The sequence below is a fragment of the Gobio gobio genome, assembly GCF_949357685.1.
Source record: "Gobio gobio genome assembly, chromosome: 18".
Lineage (NCBI taxonomy): Eukaryota > Metazoa > Chordata > Actinopteri > Cypriniformes > Gobionidae > Gobio > Gobio gobio.
The window spans coordinates 9,313,774-9,339,924 of NC_137111.1; the positions used below are offsets into that span (position 1 = coordinate 9,313,774).

General features: G+C 40.5%; 1 protein-coding gene across 3 annotated transcripts in view; it reads right to left on the minus strand.

Moving 5' to 3' along the window:
* Positions 1-24,904, minus strand: part of LOC307142238 (uncharacterized protein) — a 48,505-nt gene extending 23,601 nt beyond the window's left edge. Inside the window, exons 1-11 of one of the 3 annotated variants that reach the window (XM_079842922.1) lie at positions 24,056-24,904; positions 14,450-14,551; positions 14,217-14,353; positions 14,070-14,112; positions 10,946-11,071; positions 10,753-10,851; positions 9,073-9,191; positions 8,926-8,968; positions 8,269-8,394; positions 8,077-8,175; positions 1,430-1,645 (exon numbers count right to left, since the gene is read on the minus strand). In XM_079842922.1, the coding sequence (XP_079699048.1) occupies positions 1,430-1,645; positions 8,077-8,175; positions 8,269-8,394; positions 8,926-8,968; positions 9,073-9,191; positions 10,753-10,851; positions 10,946-11,071; positions 14,070-14,112; positions 14,217-14,353; positions 14,450-14,551; positions 24,056-24,604 (1,659 nt within the window). In that variant the 5' untranslated portion in view covers positions 24,605-24,904. Of the gene's footprint in view, positions 1-1,429; positions 1,646-8,076; positions 8,176-8,268; positions 8,395-8,925; positions 8,969-9,072; positions 9,386-9,514; positions 9,697-10,752; positions 10,852-10,945; positions 11,072-14,069; positions 14,113-14,216; positions 14,354-14,449; positions 14,552-24,055 lie in introns of those variants that run through there. The other 2 variants (XM_079842923.1, XM_079842924.1) reach the window with 2 other exon arrangements.
* Positions 24,905-26,151: the final 1,247 nt, after the last annotated feature.

Genomic DNA, 26,151 nt, shown 5'->3' on the forward strand with positions numbered 1-26,151 from the left:
TTAGTATGTGTATATACAAATACACACACATGTATATATTTAAGAAATGTTTTTATATTTAGGCCTAAATTATATATATTTATATAAAATATAAATTAAAAACTGGTGGTGGTGCTTAAGATATTGTTGGTCATTCAGTGTTTCTGTATGAAAAATAATAGTAATAGATCATATTAATTATTAATAAGATAATACTACCAATTCTACTACTAATCACAATATACAACGCACTAAAGATTGATGAGCTGCTGGGCTCATGAATATTAATCATGTTGTCAGCGTTGCTCAAACGGATTTGCTGAAATCAAAAGAGTGAGGGTAATAGATGAGCGCCAGCCAATGAGATTGTTGTTTGCGCATTAGTCCCACCCACTACCGCATATTTTCTGCTTCTTAAAAGCTGAAAAATTCCAAATAAACTCCATTGTTTTGTCAGGAAAATACAGCAAAGAATATGGTTTACATGTAGCTTGTCGATTCTGCGTGGTATGTAAGACTCTCTCTCTTTGTTTTTGTGTGTGCGTGTGTGTGTGTCAGATGTGCATCCGTTGAGCTGAACTGAAATAGATGGATCGCTTGACGGAGAGCGAAACTGTTTCTCTGAGTGTTCAGAGAGTGAAAATATATCTATGCTAAACTTATTCTTAGCCTCTAACACTAACACACACACACAGGTGAGTATAATCTAAGCATTTATTAGCCAATGGCTAATGATAGATATTGTTTAGTCGCCCGGAGTGAAGATTTACTCGCAAATGCGAGTGAATTTACTCACATTGTAGAGGGTTGCATATTTTTGGGACCTTATGTGAATTCTTTTAACAAATTAGACACGCAACAGAATAGCTCCTGGTAGAACAGGAGCTACAATTACCCTCAAGCTACACAATTTAAAAGATTATTATTACGCTTTACTCAAAACTCACTTTAAACCTCCATTGAGTGTTTGTAATAATATCTGATTGCGATTTAATGTGGATTTCAGTAATATAATGTTGTTAAAATATGTTTTATAAGCAGCTAAGCTTAGCATTTATAATTAACATCCTTTATTGATATGAAATCACACACAAATCATATACTACTATCTTAATCATTTGTTTATTAGCTTCTTGTTTCATGAACAGTGGTCAAATATCAAAGATGGAGTCTTTAATCTTTCTAATGATGCCCGATCAAGTAAGAGTATGATGTTTTTTTACGTGTAGCGAGTATAATCTGGGGCCGACAGAGATGCGCTGCAGGATAAGGAGTTAAGTAGAACATTTTTCACAATCATATGCTCATTTTGTTCGACACAGATTCTTCTGGATAAATGAAAAAAATTAATGAGCAGTTACAAGTGACAGAGGAGCATATCATTCAACAGCCCTACACTTTCACAGACAAACCCAGAAAAAAGGTCAGTGGGATATGATGGGATCCTTACCAGCTCCCTGATTTCTTTGGTGAGTTGAAAAGTGTCTGGTGTTTTTGGTTTGATGTTTGTGGCTCTTTGTTCCTTGGTAATCAAATTTGTCGCCAACTGGAACTCCACACGATCATACAGTAGCAGAGTTATATCGGTGTCCGCTTTGCCGAAGGGCAGTTTAATGGGATCCGTAGAGATAATGGTCCGGATGCAGCCAGGATCCTTGGAATTGCCCTAATTAAATACATAAAGAAAGAGATTTTTAAATGCTTCACTTAGTACAAATGTATACAACAGGACATTGTTACCATGACATATTAAAGCAGTGGATCACATAGGTACTGCAGGAGGGGTGGGTGAGATCAGCACAGAAGAACAGAAAACGTTCGTAACCCCGGTTCTCTGAGAACAGAGCGAGGTATCTCACATATGGGAACGCCCCCAGGCGTGATAGACTATGGAAGCACCAATTACACCACGTCTGTCCGAAGGAAGGACCAATCACAGCTCATACAAGGAGCCCACCCCCTCCTTATATATATGGCTGTGATCCCCGAAAACTGCATTCTGAGCATGCTTTTCCCCTGTGTTATGCGAGTAGGGAAGCTTGGTGAGATACCTCGCTCTGTTCTCAGAGAACCGGGGTTACGCAAGTAACCTAACGTTCCCTTTCAAACAATCGCTCGGTATCTCGCATATGGGAATGATATACAGTCCCTCCAGAAAAACGCGATTATGCGATCGCGTGATTTAACGCATAATCAGCCAAAGTCCGCATATTCATGCGGGGGCCGCATTTTTTCAAATACGCCGCACTTTCACCGCATAAATTGCCTATTTCCGCGTGCAAAATATGCGGGGCTATCATGATTTCATAATCCCCGCATTTTCGTTGCAAAAAAAGTCATATATATTAGCAGAAAGTTGAACAATTTTTGTTTACTTCACACAAGAGCCGCCATTTCCGCCTATTGCCATGGGAACGTTTTGAAGTGACGTGATTACCCGACGCGAACGTCATCGAAAAGCTTCAAACCCCGTGGAGAAACCATAGATACCGGTGAAACCATGATGAAGCACAAACTCCCATTGGCCAACAAAAATAACAGCAAAAGAGCAAAGCAGTTTCCCTGTGTGCTGACTGATTTCAAAACACAGCATCATGAAGCTTTGAAGCGTTATGAATCAATGAGTCGATTCAGCGGTTTGAAGCGTTATGAATCAATGAGTTGATTCAGCGGTTTGAAGCGTTATGAATCAATGAGTCGATTCAGCGGGTTGAATCGCCAAAGTCACGTATTTCAGCAGTTTGACACGCGATCCGAATCATGAATCGACTCGATGATTCATAGCATCATGATGCTGTGTTTTGAAATCAGTCATCACTATATAAGTCGTTATTTAGTTTTTTTTGCACACAATAACTATTATCGTCGCTTCATAAAGTTATTGTAGAACCACTGTAGTGAGATGGACTTTGTAACTTTAGTCTTTAGTAGGCTACCTTTTATGGGTCTTGAGAGTATACATTGTGCCAATGGAGGCCTTTCTGAGCCATCGGAATTCAACTAAAATATCTTAATTTGTGTCCAACAACATAAAGGGAAGTCATTAATGACAGAATTTTCATTTTTAGGTGAACTAACCCTTTAAGAGATTGCACTTTGTGCATTGGAAGCACTCAAATGTCTGTTTTGTATAGCGACATCTGTAAAACAGGAAGTTATTTATTAATTTTTTCAGAAGTTGTAGCATATTCCTTTTGTAAAGCTACAGAACTTGATTGACTAAATGTTTTGTAAATTTGAGCCATTATTAAGGTCTTCAATAAAACAAGATGAGAACTTAAATATTCCAGCACTTTCTGTGATGTAGTGCTTTTTTTCTCTCTCTCATCAAACCGCAGTTTTTGCAAGTTCCCGCAATTTTATCGCATAAAATTGCATAAATATCCCGCATTTTTCATCGCATTTTTTAAGAAAACGTGCCGCATAATCAAGGATTTTTGCCCGCAACAATCACAAAAAAAAGCCGCATTTTTCTGGAAGGACTGGATATAGCCCACTCCCGAAACGCATGCTTTCCGAAGCCGCCGAACAGGCCCGGCAAGAACGAAAGTTAAAGGGGTGGTAAACCACGATTTCACTATTCTAACTTTAGCTAACGTGTAATTTTGCTGCTTGAGCATAAACAACATCTGCAAAGTTACAACGTTCAAAGTTTAAAGCAAAGGGAGATATTTGCTTTTAAAGAAATCAGTTTCTAAGAACTACAGCAAACGGCCGCTAGGCGACTACACACATTCCTCCAGGGTTGGTGACATCAACAGGCTCAATATTTACATAAACCCCTCCTCCAAGAATATTAGATAAGGGGGGGGTGAGGCCATTTTGTATCGCGGCGCTGTTGTGGTATAGTTAGGCTGGAGTGTTGTTGCCGCGATGCCAAGGAAACGCTGTTATTTCCATCCGGATTGCAGGTCTGGGGTACTTGCTCTGTTCAGCCTTCCTTGGGACGGGGGTGCGTTGCAGAGCGTTTAACATACAGCATGTTATATGCACGTGTGTTTGAGTCAGCGGGGAATCAGGCGCGCGCAGGGCTCCCTGCGCGATTTCAATGCCAGATTTGCACAACGTCAGCTGCGTGAAAAAAAACACTGCCGGTGCGTGGATGCACGACGCGCGCGCTGCACATTTCACGGAGGACAACACAAACTTCCACAAACTTCGCGAGTTCAATACAGGATATGCACAACGGCTTGTCCTGAAAGCTGGATTTACAAACAGAAGCTGTTTACGGGCCACAACCTGTAAGTCTGATTTATTTTTCATCGATGTGTTTTCCTGTAATATGTTGTAGCAAGGAAGTAAACAGATGACAACGCTGTTCTGCAAACCAGTCTGTTAAATGCTCATTCATACTTAACGTTATCCGACGAACACCTAACATTACAAACACTAACGTTAAAATCTCAACAGCGAACCTGACATTAGTGTAAATGATTCTTTGATTAGAGCTTTTATGTATTGTTTATCTACAGGCATGCTAAACATGGTTCTGTGTGTGATTTGGCTAACTTACTAGTTAAAGCCAGTGCTTAGTGTTCGTTTTGGGTTAGTTCTTGCGACAGATATTTGGCTATAATAGTTCTAAAAATGCAAAAGTTAAAGTGCCATTCAGTAGCGATCACTATAGATCCGCAGTCTTTACTCTTGAGGACTGAACATGTTGAACAGGTTCTACTCGATCATCTTCACTCAAATGTTCTGGGTCTGATTCGGGCTCATATGGTTTTATTGACGCCGTTGTTTCTAATACTGACCAAAGCACAGCCTCCAGGTAAGGGGCGTGACGTTTCCGACAAACGTGCACTAGGCGGTTAGCGAATCACAACACACTGGGCCAGCTAACCAATCAGAGCCCACTGCGTATTTTTGAGGGACTGGCTTCATACAACCCGGAAAGCATCATACCGTTTTACAAGGAGGGACAGAGCAGTGTAGAATAAAGGTCAAATATATGAAAAATAAGGCAATTTTTTTTTTTAAACAAAGCATGAACACATGTTACAGTGCACCCCACAAACACAGTCAAGCCTTCAAAAGAATGTGTTTTACCACCCCTTTAACCTTTCAATTCTCCAAAGAGCCAACATTGAGAACTGCATGAGCCATAGAAGGCGCAGTGACATCCAGACGGTAAAATCTGATAAATGTATGAGGAGAAGCCCAGCTTGCAGCTGCACAAATATCTCTTACCGAAATCCCCTTAAACAACGCCCAAGACGTAGCTATACCTCTTGTAGAATGAGCCTTTAAACCTGCTGGGGAATTAAGGCCCATAGACGTATAGGCCAATTCAATTGTAGCAAGATCGTTTTCAGAGATAGGAGCTTAATATCAACACTCTCCAGAGGTTCAAATGGAGCCCGAGTGAAAGCATTCAGAAGCAAGGATAAATCCCATGACGGGACCAGGCGCTTAGACACTGGTCTCAGACGCTTCACTCCCTTCATAAAACGGAATACCAGAGGGTGCCGTCCCACTGAAACTCCCTCGAAGCCTACGTGACAGGCTGAAATGGCAGCCAGGTAAACTTTAATAGTAGAAAACGCTCTCTCATTGTCCATTAAGCTTTGTAAAAAGCAGAGTACATCACTCACCGCGCACTGAAAAGGAAAAACTCCTTTACGTGTACACCATTCCTCAAACACATGCCATTTAAGGTCATACAGAGAGCGCGTTGATGGAGCTCTAGCGCTCTGAATAGTGTTTATAACCTCTTGCGGGAGCCCGAGTGCATTTAAATGTAACCCTTCACGGGCCAGACTCGTTCTGGGTGTGGGTGAAATATCTACGGCAGCCTTGCCGTACATCCCCCAAATCTGATCAACCACCTGCGGGTGGAGCACCCATTCTCCGTACAATGGGTTGCCCCTTGAAAGCAGATCCGCCCCCACATTCAGGACCAATGGTACGTGCATCGCGCGCAGCGAGCTGAAGTGCGCAGTGCCCCAGACAATCAGTTTGCGAGCAAGACTGTGCAATTGCAACGATCGCGTTCCCCCATGGCGATTGATATATGCCACCACCGTCGTGTTGTCTGTCCTGACCAGAACATGAAACCCTTCCAAGAATGGGAGAAAATGTTACAGGGCCAGAAAGACTGCCATTAACTCCAAAATATTTATGTGAAGTTTGCGAAGGTGGGGAGTCCAGCGACCGTTTACCGATCTGCCCTGAAAAACCGCTCCCAGCCTGACAGGAATGCATCTGTTGTCACTACTTTTCTCAGCGACACGCTCCCCAAGGAAACCCCTTCCCGGAATAAACAGGGATCTCTCCACTGACGAAGAGCCGTCACGCAATCCACAAGTATTCTCACTCTGCGCGCGAGGTGCCGCTGAGGACACAGTCGCCTCTCTGCTACCAATCGCTGGAAGTCTCAAATTTTTAGCAAGCCCAGCGGGACCACGGACAGCGACGAGGCCATCATGCCTAAAAGGCGGAAAGAAGTTCTAAACGATACCAAGTTTCTCTTGCGAAACTGGGCAAGGCACTGATAAAAAGCCCTTATCTTCCTTTCCGAGAGCATGTATGCCACAGAGTCTATTCGCAAGCCCAGATACTCTAATGTCTGAGATGGAATCAATTGGCTTTTGGCCTCGTTGATTATGAACCCCAGATTCGTTAGATGAGACGTGAGCATTTCTGTGTACCGCTCCGCGCGCTCCCGCGAGTGAGCGCAAATCAGATAGTCGTCCAGATAGGCCGATATTCTGAGCCCCTTGTGTCTCAGTGGAGATAATGCTGTCTCTATGCACCTGCTGAAGATGTGAGGAGCAAGGCTGAGCCCAAACGGAAGAGTAACAAATTCGTACGCTTCGCTTCGAAAGGAGAACCTGAGATATTTCCTGTGCGCGGGATAGATACTTATATGAAAGTAAGCATCCTTGAGATCTACCGCAGTGAACCAGGCGAGGAGGGGATTGGGGCGCCTGCTCCGTGCTCTTGGGTTTCGCCGTCCTGGGTGCACTCAAAAACCTCCTGTTCTGCGTTGGAGGAACAGGACGCAGGGGGACAGGAGGATGTGGTGCTCTTTTTCTTGTCAGACATATGTCAAACGCCTCTCCTTCCTTCTTCTGGAGGTCGCACCTCTGTCTCATCGCCGCAACAGCTGGACCAAACAGTCCGCTAGCATCCACAGGAGTGTCGAGAAAATCTAATTTCTCCTTGTCTCCTATGCTCGAGAGATTAAGCCACAGCGACCTCTCGCCCTTGACGGCAAGAGCCATGGTACGGCCGGAGCTTTGCACCGCACCGCGTGAGGTGCGTAAGTTGAGATCTGTTATGTTGCAGATCTCCTCCCAGACGCCCGGGTTTATATTGCCGGCGACCAGCTGAGTACCCAGCTCCTCCAACAACTCGGCTTGATAGGCTGCCAACAATGAAGTGACGTTAAGTGCCCGCACCGCTAGTCCAGAGGATTTATATATATTTTTGGTACATGGAAGCTGTGAAGCGTTCCATTTTTCCCGGGAGGGAGGGACTGGAAGATGAGAGAGTGGTCCGCCTGTTCGGATTCAGGTGGTGAGCCACTGACCATTTCGCTCACATCGAGCGACGAGTAACCCTTTACGGGCACACGGTGAGAAAAGGGCTTGTCCCACGATCGTTTCATCTCTGCTACACACGCTGGCAAAGCGGGAAGCAGTTGTTTCGCCGGTGGAAGGCGAGCAGGGAGCCTTTTTCCGTCTTAGATATCACGTTTAACTCCAGGATCCCCAGGAGTTACGGGCCAAGCGATGCCAAGCTTGGCTGCCGCACGCTTACACACTTTGACCAGGTCACAGTCTACTACCGTCGACTAGGGGTGGGGGAAAATTTTTATACTTGGATGCATCGCGATGGGTGCATCAGACAGAGTTATGGCACGCACGGAGATGAGAATGGTATGTATGGACTTCTCTAACTCTGGGGGATACGGTGAATAAGATAAAGTCCCAAAAAGTTGGCGTGTTCCTTTAAACAATTTTTGATTAATCGTTAGCGTTGATAATCTTTACATTAAAAATGAAAGTGGATGGTTAGATACCATGGACGGATATCTTGTCCCATCTTCCATTTCTTGATTAGACAAAAAGTACTAATGTGACTTTTACTCACTTCAGGAAGGGTTGTGAGAACTACGCCTTCATACACCGCACTCTCAATGTCATCTGTTCCTCCTGGTGCCACTTTCACGTCAACCGCACATTCTTTTCCCTGACATCACAAACAGTTATAGTACAAATTTAGAACAATTTCAAAATGCTTTAAATTAATTCTGGGATTGTAGCACATATATAAAACACTTACCAGATTTTTCACTACTGTGAAATGCACTTTAACCCCAGGCACCAACTGAGTTCGGTTTCCAAAAAAGGCATCGAAAACAAAAGAGAATTTCTTCAAATCCTCCCGTTCGATGAAACCACAACTATTCTGAGGGGGAAATCAAAAACAGTGCTATCAAAATGTTTGATAAAATGTAGCACAAGAGCAATTTTAAATGGTTTTAAATGTTACTCAGAGAATAATGGATAAAATAAGATAATTCCAGTCCTGGCTTCTGATTGGTCAGCATTTGTCTGTCCACAGCACGCAATATTATTCAAAATACATAATCATGTCATCTGTCATGGAAGACTTTTTTTGATTACAGAATTCATAGTTTGAATGTTCTTGTTTCCTTTAACTTTTAGGTAAATTATGCATGGCTTTTATTATGGCTATTAACAATGCACAATGATATTCAAAACTAGAATGTAACAATTTTAATATAATACAAAACGTGTTTTACGTTGCATGAGTCTGTCTCAGCTGGTTAGGTCAAAGACGGATGATTAACATGGAAAACTTTTATTAAATGTCACGATTTAGCATCACATTTGGTACGGGAACACTGATATGTTCACCAGATTATTCATTATTAATATTAAAATAATATAAATTTACAATATTATTAATACTTACGCCAATAAATGAAACGACACCCAATGAGCGTCCACGAGGAGTGCTGAAACAAAAATGCACAAGGCAGTTTACATCAACAGCCTCTCCTTTCTCAGAACCACCATCCGTTTTCAAGCCAAAAAAAGCATGACTATAAATTAAAATTACTTTGCAGCGATATTCTTGAACGTTGATATCTTTGACGCCATCGATTTAGGAGGTACTGTCTTTGTCTCTTTTGGTGCCGGCTGATCTTTATTCTGTGGAGGTTGGGGAGGAGGCTCGCTCTGAAATAACAAGCACAGCAGACATTGCACTGCAGATCTACAAGATTATACAAGAGCAATCATTTAGTACTGAAACAAATACAAGGGTGAACTTCCTGTTTGATTGACAGGTTTAGTGTGCGCTGCTCCAACGATTGCAAAGGGAGCTTTCTTTATAGAATTTAATCAATGTTGAATAACAGATTATTTTCATCCTACCAAGAGAAACAATGCAAGTTGACGTTTAATCACTGGTCTGATTTACTGACACACAGGCAAAGAACATCTGAATGTACATGAATCATTACATTTCAGATCAAGCATTAGAATTAACAGTAACTTACAATATTTTGCAATCCTCTCCTCAACGGCATGTTTATTGCTTGGTAACTCAATCTGGTTTAGCACCATGTGGCCTATGTTAATAAAGGCTACCTATTCTATTGCATGTTATACAAAAAAAGGTGGACGGGGCTAAACGGGCAGTGATGAAGTAGGCGTTGATCTTCTTCTGCTGAGGCGATGCTTGCCTCCCTTTGACGTCATAGATCCCCACTTCGAAAAACCTGTTGTTTGCTGGGCCTGGTGTCAATAAAAGCTTTTATTGGACTAACAAGGAAGTTTTCAGTTCTGAAACTTACAGGATATTCTTATAGTATGAGGACCTCTTATATGTCAAAAACTCAAGGAAAATGTGATAATATTATAATTAATATTATATTTTCAATGTTTTAACAGCATTTCAAAGTGAAACTATTGCAGGTTTTTAAATTCAAAAAACCTTTCCGTTTTTATCATTTTTATTGAAGTTATTTGGTAGTCAGAGGCGGGGTGGGGCTTGGGGGGGCCGCCAGATTCTTTTTTTTTAAGGTTTGAAGGGGAACGTGACCAAAAAATGTTTGAGAACCACTGCATTAAAGCTACATCAATCTCCACCACAGAAATTAAGTACAGAGAAAGTGTTTTTTAAATCAATGCATGGTGGATTTAATCAATATCCCAAGCCTGACTACTGTGCATCTGCCCCATTAGCTCAATTGTCTTCCTGTAGTTCAAACAGTAGAGCGTGGCACTAGCAAAGCAAAGGTCATGGGTTCGATTCCCAGGGAAAGCAAGAACTGACAAAATGTAAAATGTGTACCTTGAATGCAATGCAAGTCGCTTTTGGATAAAAGCTTCTGCCAAATGCATAAAAATTTAAAATGTAAATTAGAGCAGAAATGGTCGTCAGATTGGCAAGTGAAGGCACCCATCACAGTTTGAAACGTTTAGGTGCAGGTAAACATTAAATTGATATCAAAATAATAAAACAGCATAGAGGAAAATGCTTAGGTGACTAGTTTTCCCAGTGCTGACAATCTGAAGCTGAAAGAATGGTATGTATGGACTTCTCTAACTCTGGGGGATACGGTGAATAAGATAAAGTCCCAAAAAGTTCCTTTAAACAATTTTTGATTAATCGTTAGCGTCGATAATCTTTATATTAAAAATGAAAGTGGATGGTTGGATACCATGGACGGATATCTTGTCCCATCTTCCATTTCTTGATTAGACAAAAAGTACTAATATGACTTTTACTCACTTCAGGAAGGGTTGTGAGAACTGCGCCTTCATCCACCGCACTCTCAATGTCATCTGTTCCTCCTGGTGCCACTTTCACGTTAACCGCACATTCTCTTCCCTGACATCACAAACAGTTATAGTACAAAGATTAGAACAATTTCAAAATGCTTTAAATTAATTCTGGGATTTTAGCACATATATAAAACACTTACCAGATTTTTCACTACTGTGAAATGCACTTTAAGCCCAGGCACCAACTGAGTTCGGTTTCCATGAAAGGCATCGAAACCGAAAGAGAATTTCTTCAAATCCTCCCGTTCGATGAAACCACAATAGGGCTGTAATCAACCAAAGAAAATCTTGGTCGACTGAAGTCCTGAAATTTTCGACTAAAAATCGACTAAAATGACATTAGGAAAAAAAATGTTACATGAATAAGCTGCGCACTGTGCGCAGTACTTGGTAGCCTTGTTGTCTGCCTAAATTAATTATAAATAAACATAAAAAACTAGTAGGCTATTTGCAGTATATTAAATAGTTTTTGAGCTGATTATTTTGCACTGAAATGAGTCTGACACACGAGTCTGTCGGCTCTGACAGCGTTGCATCACATGCATCTGCGCAATATCATAGCCTATGACTTCCGAAAATATAGTACTATATGTTGTCAACTAGATATCATCACAAGAACTTTTGAGGAATATGCAACATAATTTAGACAATTGTTTTTGTCATATGTATTATAATAACTAACAAGACAATATCATTTCAGCCGCTCTGTGCAGCTCGAACAGGAGCTCAGCGTCACGGCTGAGACACAAATAGACTATTAACTTAAAGCTTTTACTCTTAAACACAAAAGGCACGTCCACTTTAAAGGGTTAGTTCACCCAAAAATAAAAATTCTGTCATTAATTACCTTAATTACATTAATTACACCCTCATGTCGTTCGACACCCGTAAGACCTCCGTTCATCTTCGGAACACAAATGAAGATATTTTAGTTGAAATCCGAGGGCTCAGAAAGGCCTCCATTGGCACAATGCACTTTACACTCTCAAGACCCATAAAAGGTACTAAAGACGTCGTTACAAAGTCCATCTCACTACAGTGGTTCTACAATAACTTTATGAATCGGCGAGAATAGTTTTTGTGCACAAAAAAACCCTAAATAACAACTTATATTGTGATGACCGATTTCAAAACAATGCATCATGAAGCTTCGAAGCGATATGAATCAGTGAGTCGATTCAGCGGTTTGAATCGCCAAAGTCACGTGATTTCAGCAGTTTGACACACGATCCGAATCATGATTCGACTCGCTGATTCATAACGCTTCGAAGCTTCATGATGCATTGTTTTGAAATTGGTCATCACTATGTAAGTCGTTATTTAGGTTTTTTTTGCGCACAAAAACTATTCTCGTTGATTCATAAAGTTATTGTAGAACCACTGTAGTGAGATGGACTTTGTAACGACGTCTTTAGTACCTTTTATGGGTCTTGAGAGTGTAAAGTGCATTGTGCCAATGGAGGCCTTTCAGAGCCATCAGATTACAACTAAAATATCTTCATTTCTGTTCCGAAGATGAACGGAGGTCTTACGGGTGTTGAACGACATGAGGGTAAGTAATTAATGACAGAATTTTCATTTTTGGGTGAACTAACCCTTTAATAAAAAAATGAATATTTATTAAACAAGCCAGATCAAGAGCAGAAAAAACGCTCTCACAATTAAATAAATCATATACAAGAAAACTAGCCTTCTTCAATCTGTCGATCTTCTCTAGTGGGTTGGGCTAATCCAAAAGAAGTGGAAACAATGGGGGTGTTCTGAAGACAGACTGTTACCTGTGAAACATGGGTGCTTTGAAAACACCCCCATTAGCAATTAGTGCTTTCCACCTGATGAAATGAACGCGGCGAGGCAACATCACTTGCCCACCGTGGCACCGCCCACCGTCTTTTTGATTTTTTTTATAGTAATAAAATAATTTAGTTCAGTTAGAAAACAGACAATACAAACAAAAACTGAACGTATCTGCTTAATAAAGCAGGATCCGACCGTGAGTCTCGGCAGCGGCAGGAGTCATTCATCAGATTTAAGAGTGAGGAGCTGACTGAGATGATCGCGGAAGATTTGGTTTCAAAGCGAAACGTAAAAGCGCCTATTTAAGGGAGTTCGTCATTTGTTTTGTTCTTGTGTTTTTCATTAAAAATAATAGGCTAATGAACCCACAATTCAAGCAACCCGCAGCCGAATTGGCGCCAATTCAAAACCGAAAGTAAAATGTGCACAGCCGCACAGAGCGCGCATTGTTTATTTTCGCCTGGCTCCGCAGTGCGAGCCTCCGCACTACGCTGACTGCGCGCATTTATTTTTGCCGCGCGCACCCTCGCGCTCGTGCGGGCGCGTCGAGTATAAGCAAGGCTTTATGGACGAACTGTTATTCATTCATGGCGTGCATTTCAATCATAGACTGATCAATGCTTGATCAGTGCCCTGACTACTGAACTAGGGAACTGATTGAGACGCACCCATGGCCTCACAGAGCGCGCATTTACAGACGAGCTGTCATTCACGGTGTGTGCGCACTGGCGCGTTTTCAGTTCAGAGCAGTCGTGTGCATGTTACTTTCGGTTAGATAGAATTAGTGATTTAAAAGCCTCCGCCGGTGATACCGGTATTACCGGTGTTGTCACACATCAATTAACCGGTGGGAAAATTTCCTCACCGTCACATCCCTAGCCAGAACGTATCGACTAATAATCGACTGGGAGATTACAGCCCCTAAACCACAACTATTCTGAGGGGGAAATCAAAAACAGTGCTATCAAAATGTTTGATAAAATGTAGCACAAGAGCAATTTTAAATGGTTTTAAATGTTACTCAGAGAATAATGGATAAAATAAGATAATTCCAGTCCTGGCTTCTGATTGGTCAGCATTTGTCTGTCCACAGCATGCGACATTATTCAAAATACATAATCAGATCATCTGCCATGGAAGACTTTTTTGGTTACAGAATTCATAGTTTGAATGTTCTTGTTTCCTTTAACTTTTAGGTAAATTATGCATGGCTTTTATTATGGCTATTAAAAATGCACAATGATATTCAAAACTAGAATGTAACAATTTTAATATAATACAAAACGTGTTTTACGTTGCATGAGTCTGTCTCAGCTGGTTAGGTCAAAGACGGATGATTAACATGGAAAACTTTTATTAAATGTCACGATTTAGCATCACATTTGGTACGGGAACACTGATATGTTCACCAGATTATTCATTATTAATATTAAAATAATATAAATTTACAATATTATTAATACTTACGCCAATAAATGAAACGACACCCAATGAGCATCCACGAGGAGTGCTGAAACAAAAATGCACAAGGCAGTTTACATCAACAGCCTCTCCTTTCTCAGAACCACCATTAATTTTCCAGCCAAAAAAAGCATGACTATAAATTAAAATTACTTTGCAGAGATTTTCTTTAACGTTGATATCTTTGACGCCGTCGATTTAGGAGGTACTGTGTTTGTCTCTTTTGGTGCCGGCTGATCTTTATTCTGTGGAGGTTGGGGAGGACAGGCATTTCCAGGAGGAGGCTCGCTCTGAAATAACAAGCACAGCAGACATTGCACTGCAGATCTACAAGATTATACAAGAGCAATCATTTAGTACTGAATCAAATACAAGGGTGAACTTACAGTGGCATTGAACACTTCAGGTGGAGGCTGTACTGGACCTGGCCCCCGGCAATCTTGTGGCGGTCCAGCAAACCCTCCTCTCTCTCCAAATGCATGATTGCCCTTATTTGCATGACACAAAAAAAATTACTTGCTTAATTCTACATTAAAATTAAATAGTTTTTTAATGGAATATTGTAGTATTTATTATAAATGATTTATCCACGGTCATACATCTTAATTTATGTGTCCATAAAATTTAATCAAAACAACTTCCCATTAGGGCTGGGTATCGATTCAGATGTTCCAATTCGATTCGATTTTCGATTCAACTCAATGAATACAGATTTAATACAAATACTATATTTATAAAAAAGAGTGGGTAATTAAAAAGAAATTAGGAGCCACAAAACTGTATTAAACACTTTTTATTTTAGGTACACTCTGGGACATTAAAACAGAACCCATCTCTATATTTCAAACACATACAATTATGTTAAATACAATACAATTTTGATGTAACTTTATTCTACAAAAAAAATTATCTGAGAAGTATTTTATAAAAAAAAAATTTATGGATATTTTGATATATTTATTCTAAAACATAAAAAGGATATTGGATGATTTTCAGCAATTTTCACTACACGACAACAAACTTTTCATGCGACTTTGCCACCCGTCATGTGTGCAGTTCCTTTTCATACACGAGAAGCGCGTTCATACCATAGACAGTAAAAGAAATGGACACAGCGACCCCATAGGCTTCGACAGGGAAAAGTGAAGGCAATTAGAAGCACTCACTTCCTGATGGCTGAGCTTAACGACGTAGATGTGACGTGAGCAACCAGGCTGACAGTTGTAAGTCTTCTAGTAGTTGTGCAAAGTGAAATCTGAATCACGTTGTCGAAATATTTTGTCCCGTTGCTTTTGGCTCTCTATGGTAGGGATGGGCGATATCTTATCGTTTACGATATACCGGTAAAAATTCTCCCCACGATAAGAATTTGTCTTCCCGCGATAATAACGATAAAGCCTAGTTGATGGCGCGACCCATCCGCACAGTGCCGCCGCTGGCCGTGTTGATGCCCTAAGCGTTATTACTTTATGATGGCCGTGGTGGCTGCGTTCGTCACTTTGTATATCTGAACTTTTCTTGTGGTGCTCCCCGCAGCACTTGGTGCCCTACGCGGAGCGCGTGATGGGAGCGGCGGACTGAATCCGCATCTCACGTGCAGAGCTGCGGAAGAGTTCATAGCTAAACGAGGGGCTACCTGAGGGCAATCTGAACCTGTACATACAGATATATTTTCACTCGCTGAGCACTTGGACTGACCGCTTAAGAGATTCGCTCTGTCTCAATCGATCGGTAAAGCACACTATTTCAGTTCATCTCAATGAATGCGCGCATTGTATTTGACGCACAATAAACACTAGTGGGAGGCGCGCGACTGAGAGCGCTCAGTGTTACACACACACTCAAAGAGAGAGCGAGAGAGTCTTACACAACACAGAATTGACGTGCTACATGTAAACAATATCCTTTGTTGTATTTTCCTGTAAAATAAAGGTGTTTATTTGGAATTATTCAGCCTTTCGTGAACAGGAAGAAACGAATGCACAAACCAAACGGGAATCTCATAGGCTGTGCCTGTTTTGATTTCAGCAAATCAGTTCGAATGAGCGCTGACAACGTGATTAATATTCATGAACCCAGAATCTCATTAATCCTTAGTGCAGTTTATTTTTATTAGTTGAAGAATTCGTGGTATTATTTTATCAACTCAAATGACTGAAGTTCTATAATTAAATCCTTATTTGTAACTTTTTTGTAATCTGAAGACATGGTTGGGATAATTACTTTTGCTGTTTCTGCTATTTTTACCACTGTTTGCACCATGAGTGTATGAATACATACAGAATCGGTTTACATTTAAAACTTGTCATTGATTTGAATTATTATTGTTTGTATTGTGTGATGTTTTTCAGCACAGTTGCAATATTTAAACATTACCTGCACTTTTACAGAAGACAATTATATCTGCAACTTTTCCATTTCTGAAAAGGCTGGTGTGGAATTTTACATAAAAAAAATAAATGTATATATATTATGTATTATAGGAGCCTATTTGATGACAGGTACGTTTTAAGTAAGATCATTTGTTTTTCTGAGTCTGCATGCAGAATGTATCCAAACTTGTATCCAAAAACATGGGGAATGATACTACATTTATCGTCATTGATATCGTTATCGCAATAAATACTAGAAAATATCGGGATACATTTTTAAGTCCATATCGCCCATCCCTACTCTATGGGCTTCTCCCCATGCTTCTCCCTTGACTTTATCGGACTTTATGCCTCCACGTCCCCCTGTTTGCCTGATAGATAGCAAAAGATTGCCTGCGAGCTTCTCCTCCTGTCTATACGATAATTTCTCAACTGTGCGCTGGTTGTCGCGTGATTATGACGCAATCGTTAGCCTATTCTTACAAAAACGGCTTCTACTGGGCGATAGTACAAGGTAATGGAGCCTTTTATACATTGTCGTGTTTCTTAAGAAATAAACAATGGACAAATGGAGTCTTTAAACGCCTCAGATGTAGTTATTCGCCGTCAAAGTGACGCCAAAATGAATGGGAGTCAATGGAATGCTAACAGCAGGTGATGGCTTGGTTAGCAATGGCCGCCCCTATGGAAGGTACGCTTTCCAGCTGTAGGATTACCCCCTTTGTTCATACCTGGACACAAGTAGTTGCCGTGGTAATGAACAACAATACCTTAACGTGCTGATTTATGTAACTTTTATTTGACGAAATCGGCTTATAATATAAGCTATTAGGTTAAAATTATTGGTCCTGTGCTGTCTATTCAAGTTTAGATCATAATGTAGGGATGCACCGAATATTCGGCCACCGAAAATGCCCAAAAAATGCATTTTCGCTTTTCAGCCGAAAGACTTTTACCACCGAAACAACACGGTCGAAATGTTGTGATGACGCAAACAGAAACCGCGACCTGCACGTGGCACTTGCTTGTCTGAAGCAACATGTCTGCGGTGTGGACGTATTTCAGTATATCTGAGAAACACCCACATCTGCTCCATGCACAAGCACTGACAGCGAGAGCTCATGTTCTCGATGAGAAGAGGACCAGAATTCACTGTGAAACCGAACAGTTTCCGAATGCAATCTTTAACAGTGGGAATGTTTTAAGTGCGGAACACACTTCAATCTGAGTTCACACACCAACATCGATCAACATGTATCACGAAATTCAAACGATAAATGGCGTTTTGACGCTCTTTAATGTGATAATGTGTGATCACTGATCACATCAGTCAAGCGGCGGCGCGCGCGCATGAACGTGATCGTCTGTGAGCGCGATCGATCATCTTTTCCCAAAGAATAAACATGAATGAACATCTAAGGTGTGTTGAGGATACATTACAACTTACTGTCATGTATCATATGTGGTGTAATCGCTCAATCAGTGTTTCAACGGCGAAAAGATGTCAATATAACTGCTGTAAACTAACTTTAGCATCACATTTACCTCAGGCAGTCATTCAGTGTCCACAGAATTTTATTCACTAGAGTAAATCAACTCTTTCACTAAATAGATGACCTATATTAGCCGTTATATTCACTATATTCTACTTAACCTGTTAATGATATCTTGATTATTTCATGTATGTTTAAATAAACCTGTCATGAAAATGACAGACACTGTGTATAAATGATTATATTTCAACAACGAATTGGATAAAAAACTATTTTATAATTAGATTTAGAAGTTATTGCAAAAACTGCCTTATGTGAAGTTTACATGTTTGCGTACTATGTTATTTGAGTGTTGATTATTATACATAAAAATAAATGGCAACTGATTTTAGGCTAATAGTTTGGGCTCTGTTGTTAACCTTTAATATTAAAGTGCAAGTAAGGGCTTCCTATATAGTTTACAGCAATATCTTCAATAAACTTTTAGTTATAATTTAATTAATTTAAGGACAGATACTTTTTTTTTTCTTCAGTAAACCAATAAAAATAAATAAAAAGCCATTTTGTAAAACTACACTGAGTAACTATTTTTGTTTATTCTTAGCTAAAAACACTTAGTTCTTTCAAAAATATATGTGCTCATTAATGTATATTTACTTCTTTCAAGTAATAAAGTATTCTCGTAAGTTTATAATATGCCATTTAAAATAAATACGGGTGAGGGGTTCTAATGTGGGTCGCCATGTTGCCCCTCAATCTTGAAGTACATTAGCCAAAGAGGGACATACCCGTGAATTCAAGCTTCGCCTTTCGCGTTTTTTTCGCGTTTGTCGAATGTGGACGAGGTCGAACTGGAAGCTAGGGCTGCACGATATGAGGAAAAGCTGCGATGTGCGATAACATTGTTTAATATTGCGATGACGATATGACTTGCGATAAATATTAAAATGTGAATAGCTATAGCCTACTGTTCCCATGTCTTAGTGCTTTAATAGGTCGTGTTCAGTGTTGGCAGTAACGGAATACATGTATTAAAACAGCATTTCATATTAAAGAAAAAAAGAGAATGGAGAACGAAATATAACACGGCAGTGCAACTGTGCAGTGGCGCGGTGGCGGATACACACGCACGCATGCCTAGGCCAATATATATTTTTAGCCTATATATATATAAATTCGTTATATATTCGTTAAATATATTATTCGTTTATATTTTTTATTTTCAAAATGTAGGCTATTTAATTGAGATATATATATCTCAATTAAATAGCCTACATTTTGAAAATAAAAAATATAAGGCTCAAACATGCGTTTATTTTAGTAGGCCTACTTCCGTCAGTGAAACAACATAGCCTACTACAGCCTGTAAAACATTTAAATAAATATCTGTAAATAATCAAAATATAAATAATATAAGTTAAATATTAGTTAAAGAAAAAAATCTTTAATATTTCCCCACAGACGTGCGTCATATGCCTTTGCGCTAAAAGGGATGACACGAGCAGGAAAGAAGCATCGTTTTCTAATATCTTCATGTTTTCTTCCAATGTTCCAAAACTGATAGGCTACTTGTAGTAAAATGTGAAGAACGAAATTATCTTCCACAGGGTCAAGAACTGAGGCTTTGTTTGATTATGCGCTGTGAGAGAAAGCGAAACTAAAATTCTCCGGCGTGTATGAAATGCGCTATACACAAAATCTCACAAAAACAAGTCTAATAGCAGCACAAACTGTGTTAAATAAAGTAAAGTTTGAAGTAAAATGTATCTGTCCTACCTTTTCTACTTTACCACAGTAAATGATGCGAATATAGCCTACTCCTAAATAAATCAAACAAGGAAGAAATGTTTAATCCCCTGTCAGAGACGTAAATGAGGATTTGGGAAAATAAATAAGAGATTCCATGTCCAGTAGAATAAAATGGAGTAAGCCTATTGTTAAATTCGGGGAAAATCGTGTGACCAGATAGCAAAACGCAAGCATATTTAAATTTGGCTCACGACATAAAGCCTCGATCGGCATGAATCCATATGTTTCCATGGCTGTGATGTAACATTTAACTGCGAACCTATTATTAATTTTGTAAATAAAACTTTGTGCTTCACTCGTGTCATAATATTCACGTAAAACAGCTTCACATACACAAAAAAAAAAAAAAGTATTTTGGCCGACCACCGCCGGTGCTCCTGCTTAGTTGACGTGCAACGGCTCTTGGGCTAGTAAATCAGCTCATAATGTTCTCCTATGCGCTGATTTACTAGCCCAAGAGCCGTTGGCCCCGTTTGACGTTAGCTGAATATTTTATAATATATGTTTAGTAAGCAGGATTTGATGGCCGCATTCCTACACTTATAAAATGCAATTTGGAAGTGTGGAAGTAATCCAAGTATTCATAATACGTTACTCAGATTGGCGCATGTAATAAACTGTATTCCCTTATTCATCGTGTCAGGCTGTCTGTTGCGATGTGTTCATCGCGCGAGTTCATATCGCGATGACGATGAAAATTCGATGTATCGTTCAGCCCTACTGGAAGCCATGTTAATCTAGGACTAGATTGGCCACCGTAGGAGTTAAAACGAAATCGGAATTGAGAGGAACAGAAACTAATACAAGCATACTAATACCAATACAAGCACTAATGAACATATACAAGTTCACCGCTGGATGGGGGAAAATATAATAATAATAATTAATAATTTATTACATTTATATAGCGCTTTTCTAGGCACTCACTCAAAGCGCTTTTACATAGAAGGGGGGAATCTCCTCAACCACCACCAATGTGCTGCATCCACCTGGATTAGGGTTGGGAACCGAGAACCGGTTCTTATGCAGAACCGAAACTGATTTTTGAAAAATACCAGAACCGCGCGAAATTCCTAAGTTTCGGTTCCGAAAACGGTGCAATGTGTGTGCGAAACGCTGGCAGCGTATCCTTTAATAGCGAGCGACAGCTCACCTCATCATGAATATTAATTACGTTGCCTGCCGCTTTCAGGAGTGCAACCAATTAACGCAGTTCAGCACTGAAAGCCCTCGCACTACACATTCACGGTTTTTGCGTCAGATATTTTCGCATGGTGAAGAGAAAGTCACAAGTATGTAGACACATAGATATGGATATCTACGTGTAGACATCCCAAGTCTCCCGGAAGTTCCGGGAGTCTCCCGCATATTGATAGCGGCTCCCTGATGCCCACAAATTAGTTAAATTCTCCAGCAATCTAGAGCGAGCGAGCAAGAGCGCGCATGCGAGACACAAACTGTGTACACGCGCACGGCAGAGAGGGAGAGAGAGCGAGAGACCTTGCGTGTGTGTGCTAGTGTGCACCTAATGAAGCGCATGTAAGACAGAGAGCATCCTGATTGGCCTGTTTCGGTAAGTCAACCAATCAATTGTCAGTGTGGGCGAGCTACAACTAATTAATAAATCTAACTAAAAAATATAATTTATAACTTGGTTTTATTCAGAGACAGAGAGAGAAAATGTAATAAGACAATTTCAGAGGTGTTCATTTGAACATTTAATTTTAATGTCCATAAATTCCTTTTTTTTGTTGTTGCAAGAATGGCTTACTGTAATACTGTAATATGTTCAAAACAGGACTTTTTTTGATATTGCCAAACTGTAAATTAATTTGAGAGCAAGTAATAAACACAAAAAGGATTGTTTGAGTTGCATATTGTGCCTTTTCCTTTACCACTATTTGTTTAATAATTTTAATGGAACCGGAATCGGAACCGGAATCGTTAGGCGGAACCGGAACCGGAAAATTTCTCACGATTCCCAACCCTAACCTGGATGATGCGACGGCAGCCATATTGCGCCAGTACGCCCACCACACACCAGCGTATTGGTGGAGAGGAGACTGAGGGATGAAGCCAATCGTATATATATATGGGGATGATTAGGAGGCCATGATGGACAGGGGCCAATGGGCAAATTTGGGATTTTTAATGACCACAGAGAGTCAGAACCTCGGTTTAACGTCTCATCCAAAGGAAGAAGGAAAATATCACACAGTGTAGCTTTAACATACGGGCTATGGCAGTCTTTGTTTTGATACACTATTATGTTGAAGGCCTACAGAGAAAATAGTTTCTTTGAAACTTTAATATTAATTTATGCAATTGCAATGCCTTGATTTTAGTTAAGTTAGTACACAGTCATAGCCATAAATGCAATGGTATGGTACTAAATGAATGACTGACAGGCACGCCTCTCGCTCCTTTATAACATTGCGCAAGGCAAATAAGAGGGTGGCATCTAGTGGAGGAGACTAGTAATTAGATTTACGTTAATCTCATGTTCAATGTTTGTGGAAATAAATATGGGGGGAAAAAAGTGATTCGTGGCCTACTCCCTTCCATGCAAAGAATAGATAAACTCGGGACCGTCTTTCCACGAGTGGGTGATTAACTAAAGGGTTAATGCTGAGATGTACATAAAAACTTATCACCCGCCCTATGTTTTTTCTCTGATATACGTCACAATAGTGAAGAAAAGACTATTCACAACTAGGGCCCTGTTTACACCTGGTATTACGATGCGTTAAGTCGATCAGAACACAAGTAGACAAGGGAGACACATTCCCGTTTACACCTGGTGTTTTAATCCGTCTCTTTTGTCCACTTTCAATCACTTCTGTCCTGGTCGAGTAAATACATGTTCTTTTTTTCCAGATTTAATGGACGAAAATAAGCTCGCGTAATTTACATATGAACATGTCTGGAGACGATGGAAAAACACACGGAGAGCATCAGCTTTTGTTTCTGCAGCCGAACGCTGTGAGTGTGTCAGAAATCAGGAATGCTGAGAGAACATTGGTACGTTATGTGTCTTCAAACCAAACTTGGGTCTTCGGCCGACAAAGTTTAAATCCTGTCTGGCTAGCGCGCTTCCCATTATGTTTACACTTTATGTCAGTGGGAGGAGAAAGGGTGCCTTTTGTGGCTGTTTGAACACAATCGACCACATGAGTTTACACTATGAAAGCAATCCGGTCAAATTGGGTTTTCGATTACCTCTGGACGTGGACGAAAGTGGACAAGCTCAAAACGTTCAAGACCCCAGTCCATTTACACCTGTATTCCACTTGTGAGCCGATCGATCAAAATGCATCTTAATACCAGGAGTAAACAGGCATGGCCTTGGTTTCATGCCAACTTTAAGCAATTTTTAAATCTCAGCATTATGATACTTCAAAGCAGCTCATCACATCCAGTCTTACCAATCATATTGGAACCAAAAGCACATGAGATATTAGCAGAAAGTTATATTTTTCACGTTTACATGTTCATACTTTTACACTGTCTGATCCAACTTGATTATAATTTTTCTCCATTAATAATAGTCTATATCACAGGTTTTCATGAGGGTCCCCAGAAAAGCAGTGCAAAAAAATATAATACAAAAAGTAAATAATAAACTAAATAAACGGATACATTTGATTCAATCTGTTCATCATATGAAGCGATCGTGTCTCTTCAGAAAGTTTGGACCAAACAGCTCAGTTCATATGGATTAGTTTCATAATCTCTTTATGAACTTTCTGAAGCGTCAAATTGGTAGTTGCGTAGCTGTCAATGGAGGGACAGATTTCATCAAAAATAACTTCATTTGTGTTCCGAAGACGAACAAAAGTCTTACAGGTTTGGAACAACTTGAGGGCGAGTAATTAATGACAGAATATTCATTTTTGGGTGGACTATCCCTTTAAATTTCATCCAAAGTGAAAATTCTGTCGTCATTTACTCACCCTCAAGTTGTTCCAAACCTGTATGAATTTCTTTCGTCTGCTGAACACAAAAGAAGATATTTTGAAGAATGTCGGAATATTGGACTTCATTGACTTCCATAGTTTTTTCTCAAACTATGGAAGTTAATGCGACCCATAAATTGTTTGATTGACTTACCCATTATCTTCAAAATGTTTTGTGTTCAGCAGAAGAAAGCAATTCAAACAGGTTTGGAACAACTTGAAGATGAATTTTAATTTTTGGGTGAACTATCCCTTTAAGATTCCATCACTCTCTGAATCCAAACACTTGGTTTGTTATTACGAACAGCAGATTGCGGGACACTACACCACATTTATGACAAATGAGGACCCCAAAAACTTACCTGCACATCCATTTGTTGCATAAACTGCGGGTCTCTTGGACCATACTGCTCCATTTGGTCGAATCCAGGGTTCATATTGTGGAAACCTGGTCCCCCTTCAAACCCGGACGGGTTGAAGTTCGGGGGTCTTCCCATAAACTCCTGCGGGCAGAAATCCGGGGAACGGAAACGCGGTCCACATTCAAGCTCTGGACGATAAAATTGCGGTGCTGGTGGTCTGTTCCCAAACTCTGATTGATGCTGGAAATGTGGATCAGGACCATCAAAAGGAGGGCGGAACGCATGTCTGCCGGGAAAACCCATCGGGTGGAAAGGCTCATTGTGCATCATGAATCCCTGCGTTTCCATCATCATCATTCTGGGGTTTGGGGGCCTGAAGTCGCAATGGGGCCCAGGAAACCTCTGTCCAGGTGGGCCCATCGCGCGGACAGGACCAGGGCCGCGAAACCCGCCTTGAGGAGGAGGTGCTGCGGGGCCCTTGCCATGCTGTGGTCCAGGTCCCGGAGTTGGAGCGTTTCCCTTTCTTTTCCGCAAGCGGTTTTTGCCCATTTTCCAACGGACTCAACGGTCTGGTCAGTGACGTACAGTAGCCACAAGTTGCTCGGAGAATCTGCTAGCGAGCCAGACGAACCGCGTCACTACCACGTTAACTTGCATACACAAGCATACAGGTGTAATACTGTTTACGTCGCATCTAAACAAAACATTAAAAAATAATAAAACTGTTTTAATACATTTGATTCCAGCTATGAACCCCTCAGTTGACGCAAACTAACACTCAACGGTCCCCTGCACGCACTCACTTCTCCATGAACACAAGCACACACAGAAACAATACAAATGGCCAGCGGATGTGACGCAACAGATTCAAAATAAGAGCGCACAAAAAATAGCATAAAACTGTGAAAGTAGCGTAAAGCTGACTTTCATTTTGTTAACATAAATAATAATAAATAAATAAAATGAAAAAATAAAAACGCAGCGCATAGGATAAATGTCAGTTATGAAACAACGGAGTAATGAAATGAATGTGTTATTTAGAAATGCTGCTTCAGCCATGTCAAACTACAATCAGGTAGAAAACATCTGCCGTGACTCACAGGTATTTTAAAGGGATAGTTCGTCCAAAAATGAAAATTGGCCCATGATTTACTCACCCTCAAGTCATCCTAGCTGTATATGACATTCTTCTTTCAGACGGACACAATCAGAGTTATATATATTTTAAATGTCCTGGCTCTTCCACGCTTTATAATGGCAGTGAATGGCTGTTTCTGTTTTGAAGTCCAAAAACCCATCGTTTCGCTTCAGAAGGCATTTATTAACCCCTGGAGCCGTGTGGAGCAGTTATATGATAGCCTGGATGCCAGCCGAATTTAGCCCCGCCCACAAATTTTTTTGCTCGGGCAATTCGGTCTGGACTCGCTCCATAGAGGAGGAATTATGCCCGAACAGAAACTGTTCGGACCAATGAAATTGTCAGGGCGGGCTTTAGACGATGATGGACAGATGATCAACAGTAACGTAATCATCCACGTCATCGAAGGCTCCTGGGTTGAATTTGCTCTTATCCTAAACAGTTCAGTTGTTACGAACAGTTGTTCGTATATGCGTTCAATTTCACTATTTCTCTCAGAAACGATGATCGTGTTGGTAAGTACTCTGTGTATCCTTAAATTATTTTATTACTGGCAAAGATCGTTTACACTCATCTTTTTCTTGTAACGTTACTTAATCCAGCGTGCGTGCAGACAGGGTTTCCAAGTGTTTTTGCAATGTCGCGCACAATTGCTACTCAAAACTATAGCCCAAAACTATAACTTTCCGGGGGGTTCTCCGGAAAAAAAATGGCGTTTGGTTGGGTTGCCTGCTAAAATTCGCATTCCTGGGTTTATATAATCACATAATTGGGGTCGCTTCAACCCGCGGACATGGAGAAAAACACAGACTTGGTAACAGTGCAGTTGAGTTCTGTTGACATTTGACAACTAACGTTACGCGTCGCTCCGTTGCTCTGATTGGTTGTGGGTCTATCCAATTGGCTTTATGCACAGCTGCATTACTTCCTGAACTTCAGCCAGCTCCTTTGTTTCCTG